This window comes from Myzus persicae, unplaced genomic scaffold (genome assembly GCF_001856785.1).
Source record: "Myzus persicae strain clone G006 unplaced genomic scaffold, MPER_G0061.0, whole genome shotgun sequence".
In the NCBI taxonomy this organism is placed as follows: domain Eukaryota; kingdom Metazoa; phylum Arthropoda; class Insecta; order Hemiptera; family Aphididae; genus Myzus; species Myzus persicae.
In genome coordinates, this window is record NW_019101277.1 from 418,386 (window position 1) to 445,487 (window position 27,102).

The 27,102-nt window shown below is 27.0% G+C and overlaps 1 protein-coding gene across 1 annotated transcript in view; it reads right to left on the reverse strand.

The window, feature by feature from the left end:
- LOC111028509 (protein spinster homolog 1) overlaps positions 1-3,162 on the reverse strand; it is a 28,578-nt gene extending 25,416 nt beyond the window's left edge. Inside the window, exon 1 of the mRNA XM_022307176.1 lies at positions 3,135-3,162. Within this exon, the coding sequence (XP_022162868.1) occupies positions 3,135-3,147 (13 nt within the window). The 5' untranslated portion in view covers positions 3,148-3,162. The remainder of the gene's footprint in view (positions 1-3,134) is intronic.
- Positions 3,163-27,102: the final 23,940 nt, after the last annotated feature.

Here is a 27,102-nt window from a genome sequence, read left to right on the forward strand (position 1 = left end):
GAGAGGTCTATTTTGGGGATATTGATGTTGGTGGTGGCTTCTTTAGCTGCTACATCAGCTTTTTCATTTCTTGGTATGTTTTTGTGGGCTTTAGGAATCCATATGAAGGTTATCGAACGGGGGGCAAGGAAAGAGGCTGTTTCTTGTATGTTTTTTATTATTTCATTTGATGTCCCTTGGTTTTGTAAAGCTAGGATAGAACTAAGAGAATCGCTGGCTATTAAGAAGGACTTTGTATTTTTCCAATTTTGTTCAGTTAGTTCTATGGCTTTCAGGATCGCTAGTGCCTCGATGGTGAAAATAGAATTAATCTCCAGTGAAGAGAACTTGAAGGTTTCTTCATCTGTAATTATAGCTAGTCCTGTTTTGACGTTGAATTTTGATCCATCGGTGTAGATAATTTTGTGATTATAGAAATTCTTAAGTATAATGTCATTAAAATGTTTAGGGATTTTGGACGGCTCTATGTTTTGGATTTCTTGGATCAATGAGGTGTTGATGTTTATGTTCATTTTCCAAGGAGGGTATATGTAGGGAACAGGGGAGAGTAGTTTAGGCAGTGGTGTATTTGATGTGTCTAGCCATCTTTTAATTCGTGTAGATATTGGCTGATTTTTTTTTAAGTACAATGAAGGAGGTGAAGTATTGAAAAGGTATATAGTGATATATATATGGTGATATAGCATTGTCCTTGCGGCTAGTCTTTTAAGTGCAAATTTATTGATGAGCATGTTTCGTCTTATTTCGAGTGGCGGTGTATTTGCTTCACATATGATGCTAGGTATGGCGCTAGTTTTAAAGGCGCCAATACTCAGTCGGATGCCATGATTGTGGATTGGATCTAATGATTTTAAAATTGATTCAGGGGCTGCTCCGTAAATTATGGAACCATAATCGATGACGGACAGTACTAGACTTTTAATCCTAGGTTTAATCCTAACATTTTTAAGTCATTTGTGAGTGGAATTAGAATATTGTTCATGTATATTTGTGGTGGGGTTGTATTTGTTTTGTATGAGAATAGGATACTTTTGGATTTTGCTGGGCCAAATTTGAACCCCGTTGATTTTTCCCAATGGGTTTCGTTTAATTTTACCGAGAAGGATCGTTTTTATAGAAAATTTGAGATATAGGCGAGTGTATTGCTATTAATTATATTTTTTTGGAGTATATCTAGTATTTGATGGCGCCAAACCATATCGTAGGCTTTTTCAATGTCAAGTGAAGTTAATAGTACGTGTTGTTTGATGTTGAAGGCTGAGTAAATGTCTTCTGTTATTATAGTTAAAGCATCTATGGTGGACTTATTCCTTTGGAAACCAAATTCCAATTATGTCAATTTCATCTGTATTTAATTCGTTGTTAAGAATTTGGTTTTCTGACATAGTTTTGTCTATTATGTCTGAATAGAGCGTCCAGTTTGGATTTCTCAGGTTCCATTTGTTTGTGTTGTTGGGGGTCTGTGGGCTGTTTATATGGTGTATTTTAATTAATATTGGCCAACGATCGCTATTAAAATAATCGGTCATGACTTCCCATGAGAGGTATGGGGAGGTTGACGGAGAGGCTAAGGATAGGTCGATCGCTGAAAAGGTTCCTTTGGACGAATTATGACGAGTAAATGTTCCATTGTTGAGGAGTGTAATATTTTCGTCATCTATGATTTTCTCAATAATTTTTCCTCTAGGCTCGGTGTGATTACATCCCCAATTTGTATTTCTGCTGTTGAAATTCCCGACCATTATGTAAGGTGAGGGTAGTTTCTTTATTATATTAATTATTTGTTGTCAAGAAAAAACTATACTATCAGGTAAATATATATTGTATATGGTTATTTCCAGGCGTAGCTGTATTCTTGTTGCAATTACTTCAATTTCCGAGTTGATAGGTATTGCAAGGTTAGGTTTCAATTATATTGTTGTTCTCTTGTAAATTTTCAATCATATCTTTGAATTGAATGAATGAGATTGCACGTGTTTTTCTTTCAAAATATTTTTTTGCGGGTTTTAGTCTTGTATTCAGGTTAGCGATGAAAAGTTCTAGAGAAGGGGTTCTCTATCGTTTTTTTTGTTGATTTTATTTGCCAATCTGAGTTATCGTTTTCACTTATATCTTGTGAGGTATGATCCATTGAGAAGACGTTTGAGGTTTCGTTATTCGGAGAAGTAGGGGGGGAGATAGGGTTGATGTAGAAGGCGCCAGTTTTTTGTCCCCATGGGTGGAGCAATGTTAAATTCAATGTTGTTAATATCTTCATTTGATTCAGGATTAAGTTCGTTGTCGTCATGTTCTCATTTATTTTTGTTTCGGGTGGAGAGATATTATGTGTTTCAATTTGTACTAATTGCGTTTTCAGATTAAGGCATTGGTTTGAAATGTGTCCTTTTAATTTACAGTGGAAACATGTAACTGTGTCGTCGTTTATGAATATTCTATATGCAATGTCTTCGTGGTTAATTATAATCGATGTAGGTTTGTTTTCAAAATCATCTGATTTGACAAAAATTTGTCTTTTGAAACTCATAATGTGTGTAAGACCTTCTATATTAAATCCAGCTCTTGGTTTAATAATCAGCGATACTAAAGTAAAACCGGCATAATTTAAACTCGATTCGATAATAGAATTAGGAATTGTTGGGCAAACATTAGAAAATATTAATTTTTTTGCTGGGTTAATTAGACGGCGAATATTGATAATCTGGTTATTGACGGTAATGTTTTGGTGGTTGGCAAGAAGATTGTCGATTGTATTTTTGTTTGAGAGATATACACAGAAACGACCTTTAGATACCCGGGAAGCATACGTAATGTCTTTCGGTGAAATTAATTTGGAAAGAGCGATAAGATAATCAATTTGTGGTATATTTTCGATAGTGTTGAATACTATGGCTAATTCTCTTTTTGGTAGTTGTTCGGAGGCTACTTTTGATGCGAAGCTTGGAGTATTTGTACTTTATGTAAGTATAGATTGAGTGTTGGTTGACGGTATATTAGGATCGGTCATATTTTTTTTGTCGGGTGATTTAATAAGATTTGGTTCAGACATATCATTTAGTTCACTTTTGTACGGATGTACGATTTTCGGGGTAATTATGTTTTAATATATATTGTAATATGATAAAGCATTTTATTACCTGCGGTAGACATCGGCGTAAAGTTGCGTAATGAATGTGCAGCGATTAGATAAGGGAACAGCACTTGGAAGCACGTCTAATCAGTACGGTTGCACACGTAAAAGTGATTTTATTTATTTATGAGCTTAGGTATTTATATTTTCTTAAAATGTAGTTATCATGTCATCATTACATATTATAATACAGTGAAGATCAAAATTTTAAAAAAGGCAATTATTTCTAAAATATTAAAATTTCATTTTTTTATCCCGAGCAGAGCAATGAATGTATCGATTTTACAATGACGTGTGTTTATTTACACCATAAATAGTCAAAATAATGCTTCAATTTTAAATTTCAGCATTTGTTTTTGGTGTTAAAGTGAATATAGCTGGTGCATACAAGAGATCAAGATTGAAAATTCCCAGTAGTTTCCCAAAGTATAGGGAAAAACAAAAAAATTAAAGAAAAATGAAACTCAAAACAAATTTGTTTGGCTTGACTAACAAAAATATCCATAGACACATGGTTTGACAAGTTTTTATCAGTGTAATTCCAAAAAAAGTTAAGCGTACATTCTCAATAGTATTTGACGAGCGTCTGAAGTTAAAATTTAATTAATTAATTAATTAATATATTATTATCTGTTTTCTAAATTGATTTTATGTTAGAAATTTATAAATAGTTTCTTTTCATATCTATGATTTGAAAATTTAATACAAGAAACAGATATTCTATAAGTTAGAATAGGTACCTTTAACAAAAAATAAATATCAATAAAGACAATTTCGCTTGAAAATGTGATACAAGATTCCTCACGAGCATTCATACGATCACCAAAAAATCTAAAAAATTATGTCGACACAGTTTTTCTATTAAATATTTTTAAGTTCAAAGTTCAAGGACAAAAATTGATATTTTAATAGAGAATAACGATTACAATTTTTTTTCTAACTAATTCTAAAATATTATTTGTGAGTCTTGACACTTTTAAAGTGTATCAAATAAATTTAATCGGCAAAAATGAGTTCATCAACCTACTGTTTTACCAACAGTAAAATTAATTACTTTAATAGCGATAGTAACAAAATATACACTGATAGTAATGTATAGGCTGATAGATTGTCTTTGCTCTGAATCGTTTTTCGTATACAATGATTTTATATCTTTGAATTCAAATTCAATAGATCCCTTACAGTAACCCACTTTATGTGCAGCAGATCGGTATCCACTTACCAACATTTTTTTATTTTTATTATTTTAAGTTGATCTATACACACACCAAGTAAACAGGTAAATATACTGATGGAATATTAAATGGCTATTATTAGTGGGCCACACGCAGACGACATTATACTATTATAGGTACTTTTGTGGTCTGCCAAGGAACAACACTATACAGATCGGGTTTCATACATAATACTACAATTTACATGGCAATTATTTACTTATCAATTTAAGGACTCAAAATGTAATATGCTAAAAATAAAGTTAAATAGTACTATTAGTACATAATACTGCTAATGATATTGATGTTGTAAAATGTAAGATTTCTTTGGGTTTATTTTTACTTACATACAATATAGTTAACAGTTTAATTTGACATTTAACATTATGATTCATAATTATTAGACTGAACGTATTTTTTTTTCAATTTCAGATTTGTTTTTGCAAAATATGTGTCCTTCAAAAATGTGGAATATTGAAGCTATTACTAACACATATTATTTTATTGTGAATTGCCTTCCTGATATTCCGTCCACGCAATTGCAGATCGGCTGGAACAAACGTGGTCGTTTATTGCAATTTTTGGTTAAAACTTGTAACGAAATACATAAGGCTACACATTTATACTTATCTCAAGGAGGCGTTGAAAAAATATTCACATTTTTGTTTCGAATTTGTAATAATAGATTTCCTAGTCACGCCAACACATCTTATAATCCAATGTCAAATTGTTACAATCAGTGAGAACAAAAAAAACGATAAAAATACGTATAACTAAAACTACCGTAGGTACATACGATACTGTTTATCTTTTACACTTCCTGGAAATAAAAATCACAGAATTCAACACAATCGTATAATACATTTTTATATAAAATACGAATCTATTTTTACTGTCACTAATATCCTGAAAATATTTTATAACAATCATTAATTTAATTATTCGATATGATTATTGGTATTATTGTCGATACGATATAATATAACCAACTGAAATCAATCGAAAAATAAATAGTTTATAAAAGATTGAATGAATATAAAATATTTTTGATGATACACAATTTATCGGAACTATATAGGGTGTCACAATATGATGTAAACTATTTTGTGTGTAACGTGTATTGTATTTTTAATTTTTGGTTGAGATAACCAGTTTATGGTTGTATGTTTTTCAAGCCATATACAAATAAAATTACACTCATTTCTATTACATTTTATTACCTACCTATTAAGTCTTAAATTGGTTTTTTTTTTAGTTAAGTATATATTTTGTATACATTTTTAATTATGTCCAGAAAATATAACACGTATTATTAAAGTTCCAACTTAAAATAAATAAAGACTAATGGTATTATTTATTATCATATCAAAAAGTGGTTTAGAGGTCATGGTTATGCTTACATAATTTGCACCATTCGATATAAGTTATAACTTATAAGAGCTTATGTGTTATGTTTTAACTTATGTATATCATTATTTAATTTGTTGTTGCATATTATAATATAATATAAACAAATACTTGTATAATGAGTTTAAATGTTAACACATTTTATTTTTTATGAATCATAACATACACCTACACATATGTATTTACATTTACATATACGCATGGTTTATAAATTGAATGTACATTGACTTTAATATAAAATCTATGTAACCATAATATTTTACTTTAATTTTTAATAAGACTAATCGGAAATACTAATCGACACATTTCATTATCTTAATATTATATAATAATATTCTGGTTTTATCAATTTGTATTTTAAAAATTGGCATGTATAAAGTCCATGAGAAAATATTTAGGTAAGGTGCCTACATCAAAGTTATAATTTGAAATATTAAACGAACTAGATCAAACAGATTCGCGTATATTTATTGTATTCCTAAGAGTGAGTTCGTATGAATGAGATCGATTCTTTAGTCACGATTTCAAAGTAAATATCAAGGATAGGGTATTAACACATGATGTTTATTATCTTAAAGTGTAGAATTGCGTTGAACAATTCTTTCCTAACGCTTGTTGAATATAAACGATAAAATGAAATTGGTTATTTAATTAAGTAAAAGAAACTTCTAGTTTATAAGAATAATTAAATGTTAAATAATTATTGATAAAACCAAAATTACTGCTAAAATTAGTAGTAACTAAAAGTCAACACTTTTGATTTGTGTATTAGTTACTTTTACAATAACATATAATCACAGTTATAGTTAACACAGCATACCTAGTACTACTACATACCTATACCTACCTATGTAATTTAAAAAGTTATTGCAGTGATTACCTTCCACACTTGTCTGTAAGAACAAACCTTGTTCATATAAAAAATATAAGGAGTCGCCCAGCATTATTTAAAATTCATTTGAAGCTCATTATATTTATTTTTAAAAGTACCTACTCTAAAAACTATATGTCTACATAACACAGACATGTTCAGTAACTATGTATACATTTGTGTAATTGTCTGCATTATAAATATTAATTTATAGCTAACATTTATTTTATGGTTCTTAAATTATAAAATATATTACATTTAACTGGTATAAATATCAATACTACTAAGGAAAAACGTGAAACTATGTTGAGCAATTGTTCAAAACATAACAACATAACTAATGAGTGAAAATATGTTTTTGTCAAGTTTATAATGACTGATCGATGTCGGGTTTAAAAACCATTCAATAGGATTTGAGCGAATTATTAAATATTAACCATAAAATAATGATGATTTTAAGGTCATGATATTGAATTTTTTTTTTTGGTTTTTGGTTGTATGAATTCACACGCTGATCTGGGTGTTGTGTACTTGTGTCTCGTTGATAATTGTCACTTATTGGCTTAAGATAGTAAATATCCCATGTGTTATCATAGGATTCTAAAGTGTTCAATATTAAAATACGAATTTAACAATCTATAATTATTATGGCTTATTGTGTTAGGCGAAGCTTCTGATTGAAACTTGAAGTAGGTACTTAAATCAAAATATTATTATCCCGCATTAATTTGAGTCTATAACCAGGATTCTCGGGAATAAGAGGGTATAAAAGTTGTTTATGAGTGAGTTCTGATGGTTTTCTAGCAAAAACCCGTCTGTAACACTAAAAAGTCCATTTCAAATATATAAGTAAATATAGTTCCTAATTCGTGTTTTATTGTATTCGTAACTACATTTATCAGTCGATTAAAAATTGATCACAACTATTGTTAACTTTCTGAACTCCACACTAATTTTGCAAATATAATATGCTTACCTTAATTTAAATCACGTGAAGAAATTTTTAAATTTAGAGCACACCTGTTTTAACAACGATATATTTTATATATTATTGTTTATTATTACTTCAAGGCTTAAAAATAACAATTTCAGATTTTTCAGTACTAGTTAGTTGAAGTAAGTGAAGAGTGACTTATAGTGTTCATTAGTGTTTCCCTATTTCTGTATCCTATTTGTATACCTAATTTAATATATTATGTATACATGACCTTTTTTTTCGTTCAAAACCCGGAAACTGGGGTGGAAACCGTTTAGCACAATACTGCCACCCAGTCCCGTATCGTTTATTCACCAACTACACTTAAATTATATTTATATATACATGACTGATACTATACCTATGTATTAATATATTAAGTTCTGTATAATCAAGAATAATTTATAATATAAATACTACTATAAAAGTTATACTTAATTTATGTTTGAAGAATATAACATTGAACTAATTATTTATCAAAAACTAAAGCACAAAATGTGTATTTTGTTTAAATGGAAATTGCACCTGTTATAGGTACCTTTAAATTTGAATTAACCGAACCTTATACTAGAGTCATGAAACATTTAAAACAAACGTTTATTAAATAATTTATCAATAATACCAAATTGTTTCGTACTGAACATTTGAATAATTTAGAAAAGTCTATAAAGACATTGTTAATAGGTACGTTTATTTCTATAAATATTTAACAATACTATTGATATTAATAATTAAATAATTTTTAATAAAACCAAGTTTTTTAGTTACATTAAAAAAATATTATATCAATAGGATTATACAGGGTGGTTCACCCCTTTTTTATTTAAGGACGTAGTTGTTCAAATTCTGTAATATACTTAAACATCTTATTAACAAATTCTTGATGTTTTTTGTACTACTTAAGATCTTTGTCCTGGAATGATACAAACTACTTATGCTGTAGTACGAAAATCTCAAGAATTTGAAAATATGGTATTTGAGAATATTAAAAATTCCAAAAACCAGAATTTGAATAAATTAACTATTAAAGGAAAAAAATTAAAAGCGGGCGTGCCAGGTGAATCACGCTATATATATTTTATTATATTTTAGTACACATAAAGGTAAAATAAATACTTTATAAATGTTGCTGAGATACTATGATTATAGTCATAATTACAAATTAAAGTATAATTCATCAATAAGTAATAATATGGTGAGAAGTTATAAGCTGGTAATTAAAATTCGTTGACCTTAAATTAGTTTTGGGTATTTGTTATCAATTACGACTATAGACCCTACAATGAATAATACAGAATTTCCATAACACTCGTTTTATCTTGACCAATGTCATGGACTTCAAGATAATTATTTCAATTAAATTTTTTTTTTTAATTATGTGTGTTCAAAGTATATTATATATATATATATTCGTTATTAATCATTATTAATAACTGTTATTACGAAAAAAAAAACGGAGTGAAAATATGTTCAATGTAGGTATCTGGTATAGTGGTATACGATGGACAATATATTTATAAACAATGTATTAAACTAGGTTTAATACGATACTATGATAGTGCAACTGTGCGGTGTACAAGTAAACAATTTAAGTTATAAAAACGAGTTCATTAAATATAATAATAAAGGGAATATATCTTTTTACAGCTTCCCCACTTATAATTTTGAAAGATCTAATACATTATACAAAATGAATATTATATTACGTATACCGGGTGTATCTTATGTCAATGTAAGCGGTTTTTTTTAACTATTATGGAAAGATAATATAAGGGATTTCGAAAAAACAAAAAAAGACTTGTTTCTTTATTTTTAACAGGAATATTTTTTATAACAATTTCCAAATTTTTGAACACACATTTGTACCAACAGTAAAATCTACTTTTTTTTAAATGGTGACAACTATATTTTTAATGGACTCTGTAAAGCTTTTTTTTCTGAAAATATTGATGGTCAAATCATCAATTTTGGTTCACTAGTTAATTAACTATGGTCCTCTAGACTCTAGAGTTTGTAAACGAATTAATACTTTGAATTGAAGTAATTGGTATGAATTTAATTTCAACGAGCTAAATATTTATTTCTTTCAAGTATCTTTTGATACACTAAAATCGGTTATCTATTGAGATGCTCTTAAAAAAATTTTAGGATTAATGCCTATGCTTCCCTATAATGGCAAAGTATGAAGTTAGGAGTAGAAAATATACATCCTCCTTTATCTCTTTCGGATATTTACTGCAACATTGCCTTTTGTTATTTTTCTATCATAAACTTACAATACATACGTGTTAATATAAAGAAATAAAACCCAAGATCAGGTCATGTTAATTACTTTATGTTTTTTTTTCCAAAAAGAGAGATTTTTTAATATTAATATTGGAAATTTGTAATTACTAGTACCAACGTCATTAAAAACTTTTTTTGGCCTCCATACATAAGACATATTAATGTCAATAATCGAACTTCATTTAACTATTATACAATAATTACCTTAGCCACATATTAAAGAATACAAATTTTTGGTATCGTAAGAAATGTAACTGCGATGAAAAAAATATAAAGTCATCAATTAAATACTATTATAATAATAAACAACAACAATATTATTTTTATTTTTTTCTTATCTGTAGATAGAAATAGAGTGCTTTAAAAACTTCAAAGTTCAAATAAAGCCATAAATCGAATATACATTTTTCTAGAGTACCTAGTAATTGGTAATTTTTCGATTTCTCAGTAGTTTTATTAAGCGTAAAGAAAAAATATCGACTACTGTAAAACATTTCGAAACATATTTCAAGAAAATTGTATTTTTAACAAAGTTTTGCTAAAATCAGCTTTCCGAATGCAACGACTTAACATTATTTCAAGCTTATAATCATAATAATAGTGCACCGCTATATTCAGCACAGATGTAGTACCTACTCAAAGCCAGATAAATATTCAGTACCCTGCCACTATATCCAGTCAGACTTTTCAGAAGAATATTCCGAGTACTGCATGCAGATGGACAATGATCATGTCATCATGATTCATGACATTCATTGTAAACCGAAACACAAATTAATTAAAGTTTATGATGTTTATGATATTGTTCCATGAGTATTCTACGGATGTTTTGAAAAGTGAAACGTTCATACAATCATACATTCATTGCAAGAAGTTATGGAGTATATAATGAACTATGAAGTACACACGGAATGTATACATAGTGAATACTGTAACTGCCTAGGTACTACCTAGTACCTACCTAGATCGATGAGTTAATGGTACGACATTTCTATCTGAGCAGCTTCCAAGGTCTCCATCCTATTCTCGGTATCGAGTTGCTGAGGTCAATGATTATCATGATCTCGGCGAATTCATACCTATATAAATATATTGTATACACTGACTATGTGACAAAAAAACCTACCATGTGACAATAGCCAGGAAGAGGTGTCACCGAACGCTGATAGTTCATAGACCGATAAAGAATGATAGAATTTATACCAACCTAAGGTACAGGTTAAATAATATGCATATAGTATAATATAACGAAGGGTTATAAATTAAAAATTACGGTTCTGAGATGGGGTGAGACTTGAACATCGAAGCAAATGCGTAAAAAAAAAAGTCTACACTCTTAAATCTATAGGTACATTGATGTTATATATAGTATATAATATTATGTTTTAATTTAAAATGCTAATATAACCTGTCGCACGTAAAATGCTGAGAATAATTTATTATTTATAAATACTCAGTGACGATCAATCACATTTGAAAACTGATAATAATGATCTCAAATAATAGTTAATACAAACAAAAATGGCTAAAAGTTAAAATCGTATAGCCGGGTATGAATTGCAAACAAAACGATTCTGGATTTTGAAAGTTGTATTCAATTATTATTTTTAGCATATATGCTTCTACTGCATAATTTGACAACTGTGAAAAATCCGACGACTGTCAATTTATTATTTAGATGTTGTATCATATTAATAAAGGACAGAATTCAGTTTAAATGTGAAATTGAATGTAAAATGTCGATAGCTTAAATAAACAAAGCATTTATAAACTGCTTTTATTTTTCTAGTGAGATAATTTAACTATTAGGTATATGGTAAATTTGAAGTACAACCTAAATTCTCAAATAACCAAATATAAACCTACATAATATTTCGTTTTTAATTCTCAACAATAATTGTATCTACAGAAAAACTTCATATTAAAATATTCACTAAATGTTCAAACAGAATCTAAGATAGTAGTGCTAATAGTTATGCTAATAGTATATTTAACTGTTTTCATCAATGCACTGACTTTTAGCCTCACTTTAAAATCAGACACCTATTAGACATTAGTTATTCACATAATTATATGTATTATAATTTACAATAGCTTATAGCTACCCTTTTTGTATTTTAGTTGAATGCGTTTCCATTGGTTCCGATACTGATACGAACAGGAAATAAAATTATGCTATTTTTTTTTTTATTATTATTACAAACACCGACCACGCCTATTTCGATTAATAATATTGCAGGTTATGGTCGTGGACGTTGTGGTTAGATTCGCAGCGGGTACCTAACCGAGTAAGTACATATTATAGTACTTTCCTCGCACACAACAGTAAGTTACAGTGTCATTTCCGCATCGACCTTACAGTCGCAATCCTCCTCATGGGGGTATAAGTACATTCGAAAAATAATAGACGCATAGGCACAAGCACATAAGAAATGAGAATTTTTTATCGGGTATTATGAAGTTTTTGTAATATTGATAGAGAATGGTGAACGGTTCAAGGACAAGGTCGACTGGTGATTAGTGTGCAATATTTAGAACTGCCAAGCCGGAGAGAAAGAGGGATAGGCAGAATGGAATAGATAGTTTGAGTTTGCACAAGCCAGAAAAAGATCTGATAAGTGTAGATAGAGACTTAGATAGGTAACTACCGGAACTTCACGACGGATGACATGTCACGTGTGTGTATAGTGTGTGTTCTATGTGCGTGTTTTAGTTTTTTTTTTAAACCCCCCATGTAGCCTGTAGGTATCAATATTATGGCTACCAAAATAATCAGTGACTAATTATCCAACTATGGTAATATACTGGTATATCTATTATATGTTTAATTATACATGATTTTAATATCCTTATTGTTTTTATGATTATTAAATATTGATTTATGACATCATTAGTGTTCCTACCTATTATCATTATTTCTTATAGCGTAATCTGTGTATTTTCAATAAAAATTATTTTTAATGAGCACAAATATAAGGGTTAGAGTAGCTGTTATATAATTTTTTTATTGTTATTTTGATGGGTTCAAAAATTGTAAGTAAAAAAAAATACTTAATAATTTATCTATTATCATTTATTTGACTTAGTTGCTATTCGTGATCGGTTTTGTCATTTTTAAATTATCTTAAAGGGGTCCATTGTCCATACATCTAATATTGTATGTCATTGACTTATGTTCTGAATACTATACATAAAAACTATAAAGTATTACTGTAGTGCATGTTAAAAACTATAATGTGATGTTATGCTAAAACTCCGGTAAACCTTTTTATTTTGTATTATTATTGTTATAAATGTAACGATAATAGACATTATAATAAATTCAAAGTTATAAAGTATAAATTATAAAGTACCTGTTTATTATAATTAAATATTTTTTATTCTTCGTTAGTTGTTATTTAATTTATAAGCTTAGCTACTATACAGGTATAGGTAAATACTAGTTATTATCCACTTGATTTTAGAAAAATCCACGCCTATACATATAAATTTGCATGAACCATAACTAGTAAAATAATATACAATTTATGAATAGATTCAATGTTATTATTTTATTCAGGAAATACATTTGATCACCAAATTTAGTACCCATTAAAATCTAAAAATATGCTATCAATTATCACTTAGGTATGAAGAATTGTCTTTTAATTTATTTACCTACTATGTTATGAATATTCAATAATTAATTATTCAGTATTCTTCAATGAATTCAATTCTTGAAATACAATATTGGCATCCAATTACTTAAAATATTTTTCCAATATTTTAAATTATTATTGTATATATTAAAGTTCTGTCACCGGATGGTTTTTTCAACAAATGCATATGTCCTTGTATTATTCGTTAAGCATTTATATTATGCTTATTCAGCTTATTGTATCACCAATAATTGTATTATTATTTAAAAAAAAAAGTTAATTTAATATTTTAAAATTATATTTGTTATTAATAATTACAAAATGTTGAAAACTTATTTTATAATTCATTTCAGTGGCATATTTAGTCTTATGTCAATGGAGGGGGGTAAACAAAATTAATAATATTGATGTGTTACACCTACATATTTATAAGAAATGAAATATTGAAAACAATCAAAGTAAAAAAATTAAGTACTTTACACTGCTGTCAAAAATAATTACGCGTCGTATCTTTAAGTGTACTCGATAGTGCTGTAAATGTAAAAATAAAAACAGGGAGCCGCATTAATTTATGGTAAATATTTCAACTTATTTGTGTCTTTATATTCCGATTTCCAAAGGAGACTCAAGTTTGAAAATAGTTATATTTTTTTTGGGAAATTTTATTTATTTTAGTATGACAATTATTTTAGTAAAACGATAATTTAATTTATTATATGTTATGAATAAAATAATTCTGAAATATAAATATTTGTATCACTATTCCATACCTACAATACACGTAACTATGGATGTAATATACATAACATATAAATATATAATACATATTATATAGGTACCTATAATTGTCTAATCCCAATTTTAAAATTATTAACTGAGAAGAAATAAACGATTAACATTAGCTGAAAGAGCTAACAATATTTTAACATGAAAAAATTATGCTACATATTTAAAAAAAATAAAATATTGATCACACGCTACCGAAGTGGTGAATATACCTATGCCCTATACAATATTTGTATCTCAGTCGTACCTATTGCCTGTTCAGCAGTGATATTTATTGGTATGAAATCTCCTAGCTATTAGTTAATTACTAAATGTGTTAGACAGAGCTAGCAGATTACTCCACAGTAATTCTTTACTCAAAAAAAAAAACCTATTGGGCTTAAGCTCTATCAATTTTCAGACCCAGATTTAGAAATGTCTATAATAGGTTACTGGCTGGCTATCTTTTAAACTTATTATTTAGCCATTAGAGGGCTGGATTGTTAAGTACCTACTGTAAATCTACAGTGAATTCCACTAATTTTACATCAAAGCACTTACGTCATGTTCGATAAATTGATAATATACCTATACAATTTATAACACTTGATTCATTAATAAATAAATAAATGTATAAATATAACATAATATTTCAAAATATTGCTATTTTTTTGAAAACCATTATACTGTCATTTTACCTACCTACGTGCATGTTCGTTTTACCGAAAAATAATTTCCTCGTTGATATTCTTAAGTTTGAATAAAACTACAATTGTTTGTTAGTGAAATACAGACATTAATGTACAATACATTATACAGTAACATAATATTATATTTTGAAAGGTGAAGTTGCATTTTAACAATACTATTGTTTCTAATTATATATTTGAAACTTTGAGCATTTCTTCCTGGTACAAATTTACCTTGAACATTGCCCCCGATTATTTTTCTTCCTTTGATGTGTTGTTAATATTATAATAGTACTCATTCACTTAATGATGATTCAAAACTGATGGATATAATAAAATTGATTTTGTTTCTGCTGAATTAAATACACATTTGATGCAGTCTATAATATTTATAAAATAACAATTTTATAGTAATATCATTTTTTTTTTTTAGGTCACAATAAAATATAAAATTAAAACATTTAATTAGGACTATTTTTATATGCTTATATTATTTTTGTAAGGTAAATAGTCAATTAATATCTGAAAACCAACCAACTGGGAATTATAGACTTTGTAATTATCTTTTCTATTTGAAAAATTATATTTGAGTAATTTCAAAATATTTTACCATTCAAATATCTACAATATACGAATAACACGTCAGTATTGGAGCATAAGTTAATACTAATAATATTAAATAATTTATAAATATGACATCACTACTGTAATAATAATAATTATATAATGTATGCGATGCCTTGTCAAAAATTAGTTGACTATCGTAATAATAATATAGTATTATAATTTATAAATAAAGTATAGTTCTATTCTTAGAAATAGAGGCAGCCACCTTCGCTCAGAATCGTTTTTCATAATATGCAAAGACTTACCTTTCATTCAATTCAAATTTAACACAACTATTACTGCAGTGACATACTCAATGACAGCTACACTCAAAAACTACAATGCAGCACAGCGACTTCCGCGATTTTTTATATTTCATTATTAATACCTTACAAACGTGCAGATTATTTCGTTTCCTTTCTTTTTCATTACCAGTTACTATATTAATAACTATGATGAGTATTAAATATTCAGTCCTTTAACATTACTTTTGATTTAATATTACAATTTGTGGTGAAGAATACACAATTATTTATTTTAAAAAAACATTTAGATAATCGATTATTTATTAAAATATTATGACTATGAGCATTTACTCTGCACAAATTATTAATAAATTATAATACTATCCGGATATCTTGGATATCTATTATATTATAATGAAATACCTATAGCTAATGCCTGATTGGATTTCGATTAAACATTTATTTTATATTTAAGTTAACACAACTTTGAATTTGTTAAATTATAATAGTTGATTATGTTCTTTCAGCGCGCAGTTAATTTTTTTATAACATTCATTATTATAGGTATAATCAGTTGATAAAAATAATTAAGTATTTCGTTAAAAATGAAAAATGATAATTATCACCATCTTTACATTATATCGTTATTAAATAGGTATTTAATACTTTATTTACTCAGCCAAAAATGTATGTTTATTTTTTTCAAAGTTTTTTCATTAAAATGATTGAATTTATTCCTAAAACTAATTGTTTTTAATTGATTTGTATTTTTAATTTTTATCGTGAGTTTGCAATTATAAATATTTATTTACAGATTTTTATTGATTTTTCATCATAGTTATAAAATAAAAGTCGTATGTACTACTCTTATATTATATTAATATGTGTTTGTAAAATAGCTGATATAAGTACGACAACAATAACTGATCAATGATCATAGTCATTCGTCATTCGTCATAATAATATTCATTAACATAAACAACAAATTAAGTTTTCTATTGACTGTAATCAAGTTTTAGATATTATATGTCCACTTGTACACAATTTTTATTATTTTAAGAACGATTTATGTTTTAAGGGCAAATCAAATGATATTCCCAAAATTGTATAATATTTGATCAGTAGTCATGTATCACTGACGATTTAAAATAAAACTATCCAAAATGATCAATCGGTGAAATTTTTAAAATGTATTTCCTATTCCACCACGTGGTTTTCCGTGTACCATCAGTGGTTTGCGTATCATGGCTTAAGAATTTCCGGTGAACAAACGTATCAGTGCAATTATTAGAAATGAATAATAATGAGTATTAGAATGAGATAAAATATTTTTATCGATAACATATTTTACTTGACAACTTTGCAATAGTCCGGTTTAGAATCATTGCCATATTATACTATTATGTATAAACGCGTAGGTAGGCAGAACCTGTAGGAGTCCCAGTTACGGAAGTCAAACTTGTTAAATTGAAAAATCTGTAATAGATATTTTACTTAAGGACTTATTACAATAGTATATTATTGTATGACTTTTTTTACACCCTATGGATTAATTAACTTATAATTAGTGATGGCTTTTAAAAATGTACAGTTTATAAGTTTTCAATTAGGTTTCATACAAAATTAACTTTGGAATATTATATAGAGAGTATATATTTAACTAATGACCAAATGCTGGTCAAAACGAGTATATTCATAGTTAATTTGTTAGGTATCAATTTCGAAGCCCGAACAATTATTAAATTTATCCTGTGCTCTGTTGGATGGCACTTATTTGTGCTTACCGTTCATCCATCTTTCATTCCATTATAATGTAAATTATTTATTACCGAAATTACTAATTGTGCAAACCTTTGTATGGGTTGTTGTTTTATCACATCTACCTTGCAGCTGAAGTAACTATCTGGGGTTAGGTTGTATCCTATCTACATTTCTAATATAACTTTCGAAATAACTTGGCATCAACAAATTTTGGCAATAAAAATGAAATTACCAGTCGTGAATTGCATATTATGTGTTAATTTTAATCAAGGATATTATAACTTCTGAGAGCCATATTAATTAATTATTTAACATATTTTGTTAAATCGCTTTAGCTTTCCCGTCGGAGTAGGTAGGTTATTGACAATGTTTAATTTACTCAATGGACAAGTTTATTGATATCGACTTATTATATAAACCATTCAATTTATGTAAGCTAAATTAATATATTATAAATCAAGGGAAAATACTAATGAAAACTAATCAATGTTCAATTACAATCAACAAATTTACTCAATATATTTTTAACCATTTTCAAAAAGATATGAATCTATTATTGTAGTGTATTAGGTACTTAAAAATAATAATAACATACGATTTAATGGACATACCTCAACCAAATACCTGGGTAGGTATATTTATTTTTTTATTTTAATTCTTATTATTATAACTAATTTTTATTTATAAACATATACAATAAAAAATAAAGTAAGTAAAGAAAAAGTTATTTATATTTTAGAAGTAAATATTATAAATATTATTTTATTATATGACAGATTTACAGCCATTCTCCATTATATTCCACGATAATCACAAATACTTTAAATTCATCTTTTTCTAAGCTACATTCTAATCACTTGTTTTATTATGTTTTTTTATATGCGAATATTGTATAGAGATTAGAGATAACCTATAAATGATACAACAGCAGTAAGTTCTGAGTAAATATTGGAACGACCAGTCATGCTTCAATCACTTCGGTGAGATATATTTTCATGATACATTGATATTTTCGACTTCAAAACACTGAGTGTAGCAATACCTAGGATATGTAGTCATTTTTCTTACACTTAGATTTTTCTACTTTAAATTCTGCTTAAATTTTCGAGATAATTTATTCAGGCATTACATTTTTTAATTTGTCATGTTAATTGTCTAAAAATTAAAAATATTTACGTGACTGTTAAAATTAATTCAATGAGAATATAAATTGAAACAATAAGTTAAAACAATAACAGATTATAAAGTTACCTCTGTCGCTACTACGGTTTAACCTTGTATCATGGAAAGAGAATGTAGTTAGATTATGATATAAATATATATAATTAACATGTTATTATAGGATCAATTATTTTAATAATTATTAAATTTAAAAATTGTATTAAATTACAAACTATAACGGGGGAAAACAACACATTTTCAATTTTCTAAAATGATATTTCTGTAAAATGTTAAAATAAATATTCAGCTGACATTTCAAAACTCTTGAATTACAAAAAAAATCAGCTAAATATAGTTTAAGTTCAAAACTGTACGTCATAGTTTTGGAGTTTATAATTCCCTAATTAACCTACATTAAAAATTATTTTATTTACAATTTACATTCAATTTATGATAATATTGGTCACATAAACGTGTTAGTGAGTTATTGTTCTACCAGAAAAAGTGATGCCTAACGACCAACAAAAAAATCTAATAGATTATGTTTCATGCAACTGTTATAGTCATAACTTCGGTTAAAGGTTAATACAAAACAAAAAAATAGATCATGTGCATTAGAGAGTCTAATACTAATAAAAATCGTACTTCTATTTCAAATTTGTACACAGTTTTTCTGAAATACAAGTAACCACGCTAATGTTTAATTTACTTATTTAAATAAAGGTATACTCGTATTTTGTTAAAAAAAAAAATAAACTCACACTGATTGTATGCATATAGATAATTATATATTATATTGAAAACTCACATAGAATTGAAGCATAAATCAAATTATTATACCAAATACAAGGTGCGGCGCCTAGGATGGACGTACCAGGACGTGGGCGATATTTTCAGCCTGAGTAAGTAATAAAAATACATTTATAATAAGCACCTTACAAATATATTAAGAACAATTTTCGAACAATGTCGTTTAGAATTTAAAAAAATTCAACTGATAAACATAAATTCTACATTGTCACCCACACACAACAACACTAGAATGCCAATCATTATCATATCAATGTTTTTATTGTAGTGATTATTTAACATGAAATATTGCATACGTATAATAATTCATGTCTTATCTTTGTATTATTATTATTCATTCAATAGACAATAACAAAGTTCTAATTTCTAATGATAATAATACTCTTCGTCATATTATTATTTAGTTGAGCCTGTTTTGGTTATCTGTATTGATTTTTAAACGTTCCTCAATTTTAATAGAAGTGTATTTAATTTATTCATATTTCCTTATGAAAATCAATCATAACAGTTTAATTTAGGTACCTATATTATGTTTGCGCTCGATAACTATATACAGAGGGCTTCATCAAGAATGCACGCCTCATATTTTCCATTCATAATGAATTCATTCAAATTCTGATTTATGGATTTTTAACTTTTTAAGTATAATTAAGAAGCATATTTTTAAATACTTAGATTTTTTTAACCATTTAATGAGTGTCTAGTACAAACTTTTTCACCGTAAGTTAAGTGAATGATATTTGTTTAAGATTTAGATGTAATTTTACCTTAAATCTGCGGATGTGGTAATTCATGACTTTTTTCCCGATTATTTACAATTGTGGTCGACCACTGACCAATACCTGTAGGGATTCTATGTTAAATTTAGACAATCGTCAGTTTTATAAAATAATATGAATAGGCAGCGTTGTTTATAAATTACTATTGTACTAAAAGCCATTCGTATTGTCCACAGGTCTTGTATGTTTCGTTTACGATTTTGGCACGTCTTATATTATATAGGTTGCATACGTCTTGCATAACATATAAAATGTTACGTAATTGACCACGTAGGGTCAAGTTGTGTTTTTATTGACTAGTTGTTAAACTCTGCAAAAGAAAACCAGCATAGGGAAAACAAACAATCTAAGTCTTAAAAGAAATTCAGATGGAATAGATATCAGGACCTAATATAACTAAATACGTCCCCTTCTATATACGTAACCTAACCGTTGGTGTACAGAATAGGAATAGGTTTTACTATTAAAGTTGAAGACGTGATGTTTAATCACCATAATTGAACTATAATATTAGAACGCGCAATAGGGAATTCAACATTATTTTTGTTTAATAAAATATATTCTTTTTTAGAGAAATGAACTTTTATATCATAATATGTTTCGTTTTGAACATTGGAAATCTATAGTGTAAGAATGAAAACTTGATAAAACGTCAATTTATGTAAATTTGCAACCACTATTTAAACAAAATATTTTTTGTTCATTTTTTTGTCGCGGCGTTTCTAAAAATAACTTAGAGACTTTGAATTTTGGTTAGTTGACATTATATTATAGGTAAATATAATATACTCGTGTACCTGAACCTAATCCTTATTTTTATAATTTTTTTTTGAAAATTATTCACCGGTTTTTTAAGTATTTAAAAAAAATACTTTTATAACTTTACACTGAAATACCAATACAGTACCCTTGTGTAAAATAAATCATACTGTGATTTATTAATGTCTTACAAGATGAAAGTTTATATTTTTTGTAATTTTATCAAATTTGAAAAATTACATAAAATACTATAAAATAAACTATCATTGGTTTAGTCAATTTACTGCTTTACTTCCTTTTTTTTTGAGTGTTTGTCAAAGTTTTCTCATTTTATAATGTTTAATGTTTTTTACAAAACTTATATTATACGCTAACTATATTTTAGTATTTTTCGTGTGCCTATATAACACTATAACAATGCATAATATTCATTTATTGTCAGTCTTTATATATAAAGTTTTATATTTAAATTTAAAATCAATAGGACTTTAATTTTTATCACACATTTACTCCGATGATGTCATTTTAAAAATTTTGTATTCAGTTAAATGTTCAGTGATTCATTTACAATGAAAACTTATATGTTGTTCTTATTTGATATACTTGGTTATACATGAGGCTAATATATCGTATAATCAATAGAAGTTATTAACTATAATTCATTACACACCTAACTAATTAAATTCTATAGGTATTGATGTCTAGGAGGTCCCACTAAATATAAAATCATATAAATGTGCTTTGCATTCTACTATTGAGTAGTTTGATGATATTACGATTGGATATTTCGACGCCTCAGTGAACCATTACTTATTTAGAGATTTCACGTGTGTAAGATTAAATGTCTAGAGTATTGTATAAATTTAAGTAGTTTTTTCAATTTAAAAAAACGTATGGAAAATAATAAACGTGTATTATCAATGTAAATAAAAACAAAGCCATATTATATATTATTGGAGCTCTGAATGAGTATATACCTACATTAAATGTTATAAAATAATATTATGTGCATTGTGTATGGCCTATACATTCTTAACAGTTGGCACATACTCTAGAGATAATAAGTTTTAATAGAGAAGGACGTGGTCATACCTTGATTTATATATATTAATATATTATGTAGATGTCTACAGCGCAACAGCGTATTATTATAATATTTATTATACAATATTAAAGATATTATAATGAATTATTAAAGTGGTTCTTTATTTTTTTTATCAGTACCTATGGAAATACTTAACTTGGCATTCAGTAAACGTAGGTGTATTAACACATATTCTGTAATATAAAATTGACAGTCAATTTCCACTCAATTATAAATATTACAATGTAAACAAACTATAATGTAATAGCTTGCGATATTAAAATCTCGTTAAAAGATTTTAAAAATTAAATGCATATTAACTTTTAAATTACTATTATTCAGCCATGTAGCTTTTAAATGTATATATTTACATTATGATGCCCATTGCCCATAGTAATTTTCCACATACATCTACGCATCGTTATAATCAATAAAATTTTATGTTCATTTCAGAAACTATCATCGCTTTGCTCGAAATTCAGAAGAATAAAAAAAAACCGTTACTTATAAGTTTTAGATTTTTCCATTACGGCTTTTAAAATACTTAATGTGATTTCCCTAAAGTTGAAAATACTCAAAATATATTTTATACAGTTTATGTATAAGCTATATTGAAAACAATATCTATATTAGTTTTATAAATGTATTAAGTTGTTAGGTAACTATAAGACCTACTTACTAAGGTAATGTAATTTGGAAATGATGATAATATGTTTCTCACGATGAATACTGTAATTTAAATTGGATTTTCCCTTTTTGTTTTTTAACAACATATCTATTTTTCTTAAAGTTTTCAAAATGTATGATTATTCGTAATATTTTTGTAATATAAAAGTGAATATTAACGAGATGTTTGATATTAAAAACATACACTAACTTATTTTGTTATTACTTATTACGTAGGTACTTATTCATTCATAATTATTCATTCAATAAATTAAATTTCATGCCTGTGTGACTGCAGTGTGTACAACATACAAGGTTCATCCATTTATTTTGTGATTAAAAAATATCGATATTCAAAGAAAATATTATGTACCTAATTAATTATCATAAATATTCAATTAAATAATTTTATCCGATCCTTTTCTTTGCATTTCAGTATTTTATATTTAGATTTTATTTTGAAAAAATATTATAACTATAATGAAAATACTAAATAACATTTAACTATTATACTATTATAGTTTAAACTTTAAACTAATCTGGTGTGCTGGTATTATATGGTTTTTTTTAAAAATGCCATTTGTCAAAATATTAACTCGTGAAAAATATTTAAATATCTATAATACAACACAAATGATAAAATAACATTTTAATATAACAATAGGTAGGTACTGAAATGAAATGAAAATTCTTATAATATTACATTTTTCCCTAAATAAACAGTCTATATTACATTTATATAATCTGAAGTTTTTACTTCTGGTTATTAAATGTTGGCATTCGATGTCATATATCCTATAAGTACTTACACAAACAACACCTTGAAAATATCTGAGTGGGTAGGTACATATTTGTTTCCGACTAGGAGATGTGCCACATGTTTTATCTTGTTCTATAATAACAAATGATGGGTTTAAGCAAGAGTGTAATATTCATCTAAAGAGTAGTTACTAATGTTCAAATGGTTGTTTTGAAAATTAAAAGGAATTAAGGTATTTTCAACCAACATAATTATTATGATATTAATGATACGATTCAACGAAAATTCAAACATGATAAGTGTTATGAATAAAGAAAACCAGGAAGTCAATAATAATGCTCTGCTGTACATTATATGTCTATAGAGAAATCACTGCAGTATAATGGATTTGTTGGAATAATGTTTTTAAATTACAACAAAATAACGAAAATTGTTATTCTTGATTTTTAAATGTCATCTCGTCTAAATTTGAATTTAAAATGCCTGTAAAATTAACTGTTTGTATATTTTTTAGATCTTTGGTTACAGTATGAAATATTTATGAGATTTCCTTGACTTCAATTTTAATAAATTTGGTAAAAATTTGAACTTTAAATACTTATAAAAAAATCTTTAAATATCTTTAATATTCTAAATTGCTTTTATAACTACTTATAAGAAATCTTGTATTAAATTTTCAAGCTATGTGACCCAACGAATACAATTTTATTGAAATTTATAGAATAAAAAATAAAAAAATTGAAAATGTTTGTCCACAGCTCAAAACGAGATAGGAGCAAATGATAAAAATTCTAACTTCTAGAGCTCATAAAAATTACTGTGGATTTACGCTCTACCTTTTTTGATTTCCACAGACATAAACTTATGAGGGTCCTGGCATTACACTCTCAAGTTTTTTTAACCGGGTGAAATTTTATTATCGACATTAATTGGAAAAAAATATAAAAATCTAAAATGTCGTGTACCTTCAAATAGCTCAACACGAGACAAAATATTTCGAACATTTTAAGATGTATAGAATATGCTACTACAAAATTTAGTAAAAATTGCATGTATCTATAGTTATTTTTTTAGAGTTGCACTAAAAACCAAAATTTATTTTCATCTAAAACTTCTAGTTTTTCCTAATTTTTAATTTTTTCTCTGGCATTTCTGAAAACAACTGGGAATTTTGAAAGTTGTCCTCTCTCAAACGCACCAACTAGATTCACTTTGCAATCAGAAAAGATATTGAAGTCGAAGATCAAAGAATTATTTTGACTACTTATCTTCCAGCTTAGAATCTAAAACTACTACAGCTGCTAAAAGAATAACGTGTCTTAATACACATCATAGTCTCGAATGGGGTGGATGTTAGTTTAGCAATTGTATAGGAATATGTTAAAGTATATATGTGTTTAATTTGCTAATAAATTTATAATTATTGTTGTATTTTTTTTATTTAACATTAACATTGCTATTATAGATATGATATTATTACTGGGGCTGTGCAAAATTTGTAGAAGAAATGCACTAGTCTTAGCTTACTGTTAACCATATAGCTTCTTTAACACAAAGTTTAAATTAGGTTCTAATAATGAATTCGATTTTTCTACTTTTAATTTAAAATTATATGGTATTTTTTAATTTATTAGGAATTGTTTTGGGGGTTTATTACTTTTTCTACAATTTCAATAATTTCCTTCAAATATTATCTTTTAACTCACATTAAATTAACTACTTTTTTGAGATTTTAAGGTTTTTTATGTGTTAAATGCGCAACTCTATTATGCTAAGTGATAAGTGATAACCATTTGTATAAATAATGCTCGTACAATATGTGTACATCTATGTTGCAATGTTGGTTGTTTAAAAAATATGTATTAGATTCTGAAAATATAAATAATAGCTATAACAAGGTGTCCCGTATCAAACCGACAACTAAGCTGAGCCCGTACATAATAATATTAGTAAGTATTGTTCTACTAAATATAGACTCCATAATCTACTGTAAATTAACGTTTAGTAAATAACATGCTGCAATTATGTAATCTTTTTTTTAAATACAATATAAACAAAATGTGTGCAAGATAATGTTCCATAGGTTAACTTTAAAAAAATATATATATCCTTAATATATGATATAATAATTACCCTTAAATTTAAAGTGCAATTTGCGCCTGAAGCTTAAAATAAAATTTATATTAAATTAAAAGGTGCAATAGAGTAGTTACGTAGACGTTTTTTAACGGAGATGTCAACTATTTCAACTCTCAAAAACTGTTTTAAAGCAAAAGAATAGACAGTAAGTACATACACGTGATACAATATTATTGATATTATCATTGTAAATGCATAGGATTAGGATAAATATAAATATTTGATATGAATAACCGCGTATCGATTAAATGTCAATAATTTTGCGTTTTATGTTAATTCTTGTCTTTTAACAATCATGTCTATGCCAAGTATATTTATTAATTTGATACAATATGATAGTTATTAGGAACAAAACTATTTTATGAAAATATTATAAAACAATTAACAAGACATGTATAATATAATTGTTTTATGCTTCCTCCACACTCTCGCGAGCTCGCCTCGTGCCGCGTGTCCTTTGACTCGTGACCAAAATACCGACACCGAACGGAGCGCGTACGAGGCGAGGCGAGGCGAGACAAGACGACACGAGTGAACCGACTACACTCTCGTGCTCGCGCTGCCTCGCTTCGCCTCGGCGAGAGTGTGGAGCTAGCATTATGGCATTAATACATAATAATATGTATATCTATATAATATATAGGTTTCCTATTAAAAAAAAAGGGGGCCAACGCACCAACTTTTTATAATTTACCGTATTTGAATGTTAAAATAAAATTTAAAATTATAGATATCAATGTTAAAAATATAGAAATCGAAATATTCAAATATGTATAAAAATTATAGTTAGTTGTGAGTATGACATTGAATACCTCACCCGTAAATCGTATGACTCAACTGATAAATTAAAAATGTATCAAGCTAATACTTTTTTCAAAATATTCTATTTCTCAAAACGTTACAAATAACGAGCGTTTGTGTTTCAGTACTTTTTTCCAACATAACCAATATTTTTAAATCTAATATTATTGTAACGAGTTCCGATAACATATTAAACTAATCTGTAAGAAATAAAATTATCTTAGATCTATCGTAATTTGTAAGTTATTATATTTTATGCTTCCTAAATGAGTATTATAGTCTATAATTATTCATTCTATTATAGGTACCTACTATATTATTATATATTAATTATATTATAATAATAATTGTAATTATTTTTTACTTTTTTTTTTACTATAGCAAAAAATCCGCTGCGACTATGGAACTAGTAGTTAGTGTTTTAATACAAATATATGTTTCAAGGCAATAAAAATGTCAATAAGAATCATCTAAGAAGGTTGCAGATCATAAATCCCGTTAAGTTTAAGAATTTAGTATTTATGAGACATATTATAGTTATCGAAATTGTCTTTATTA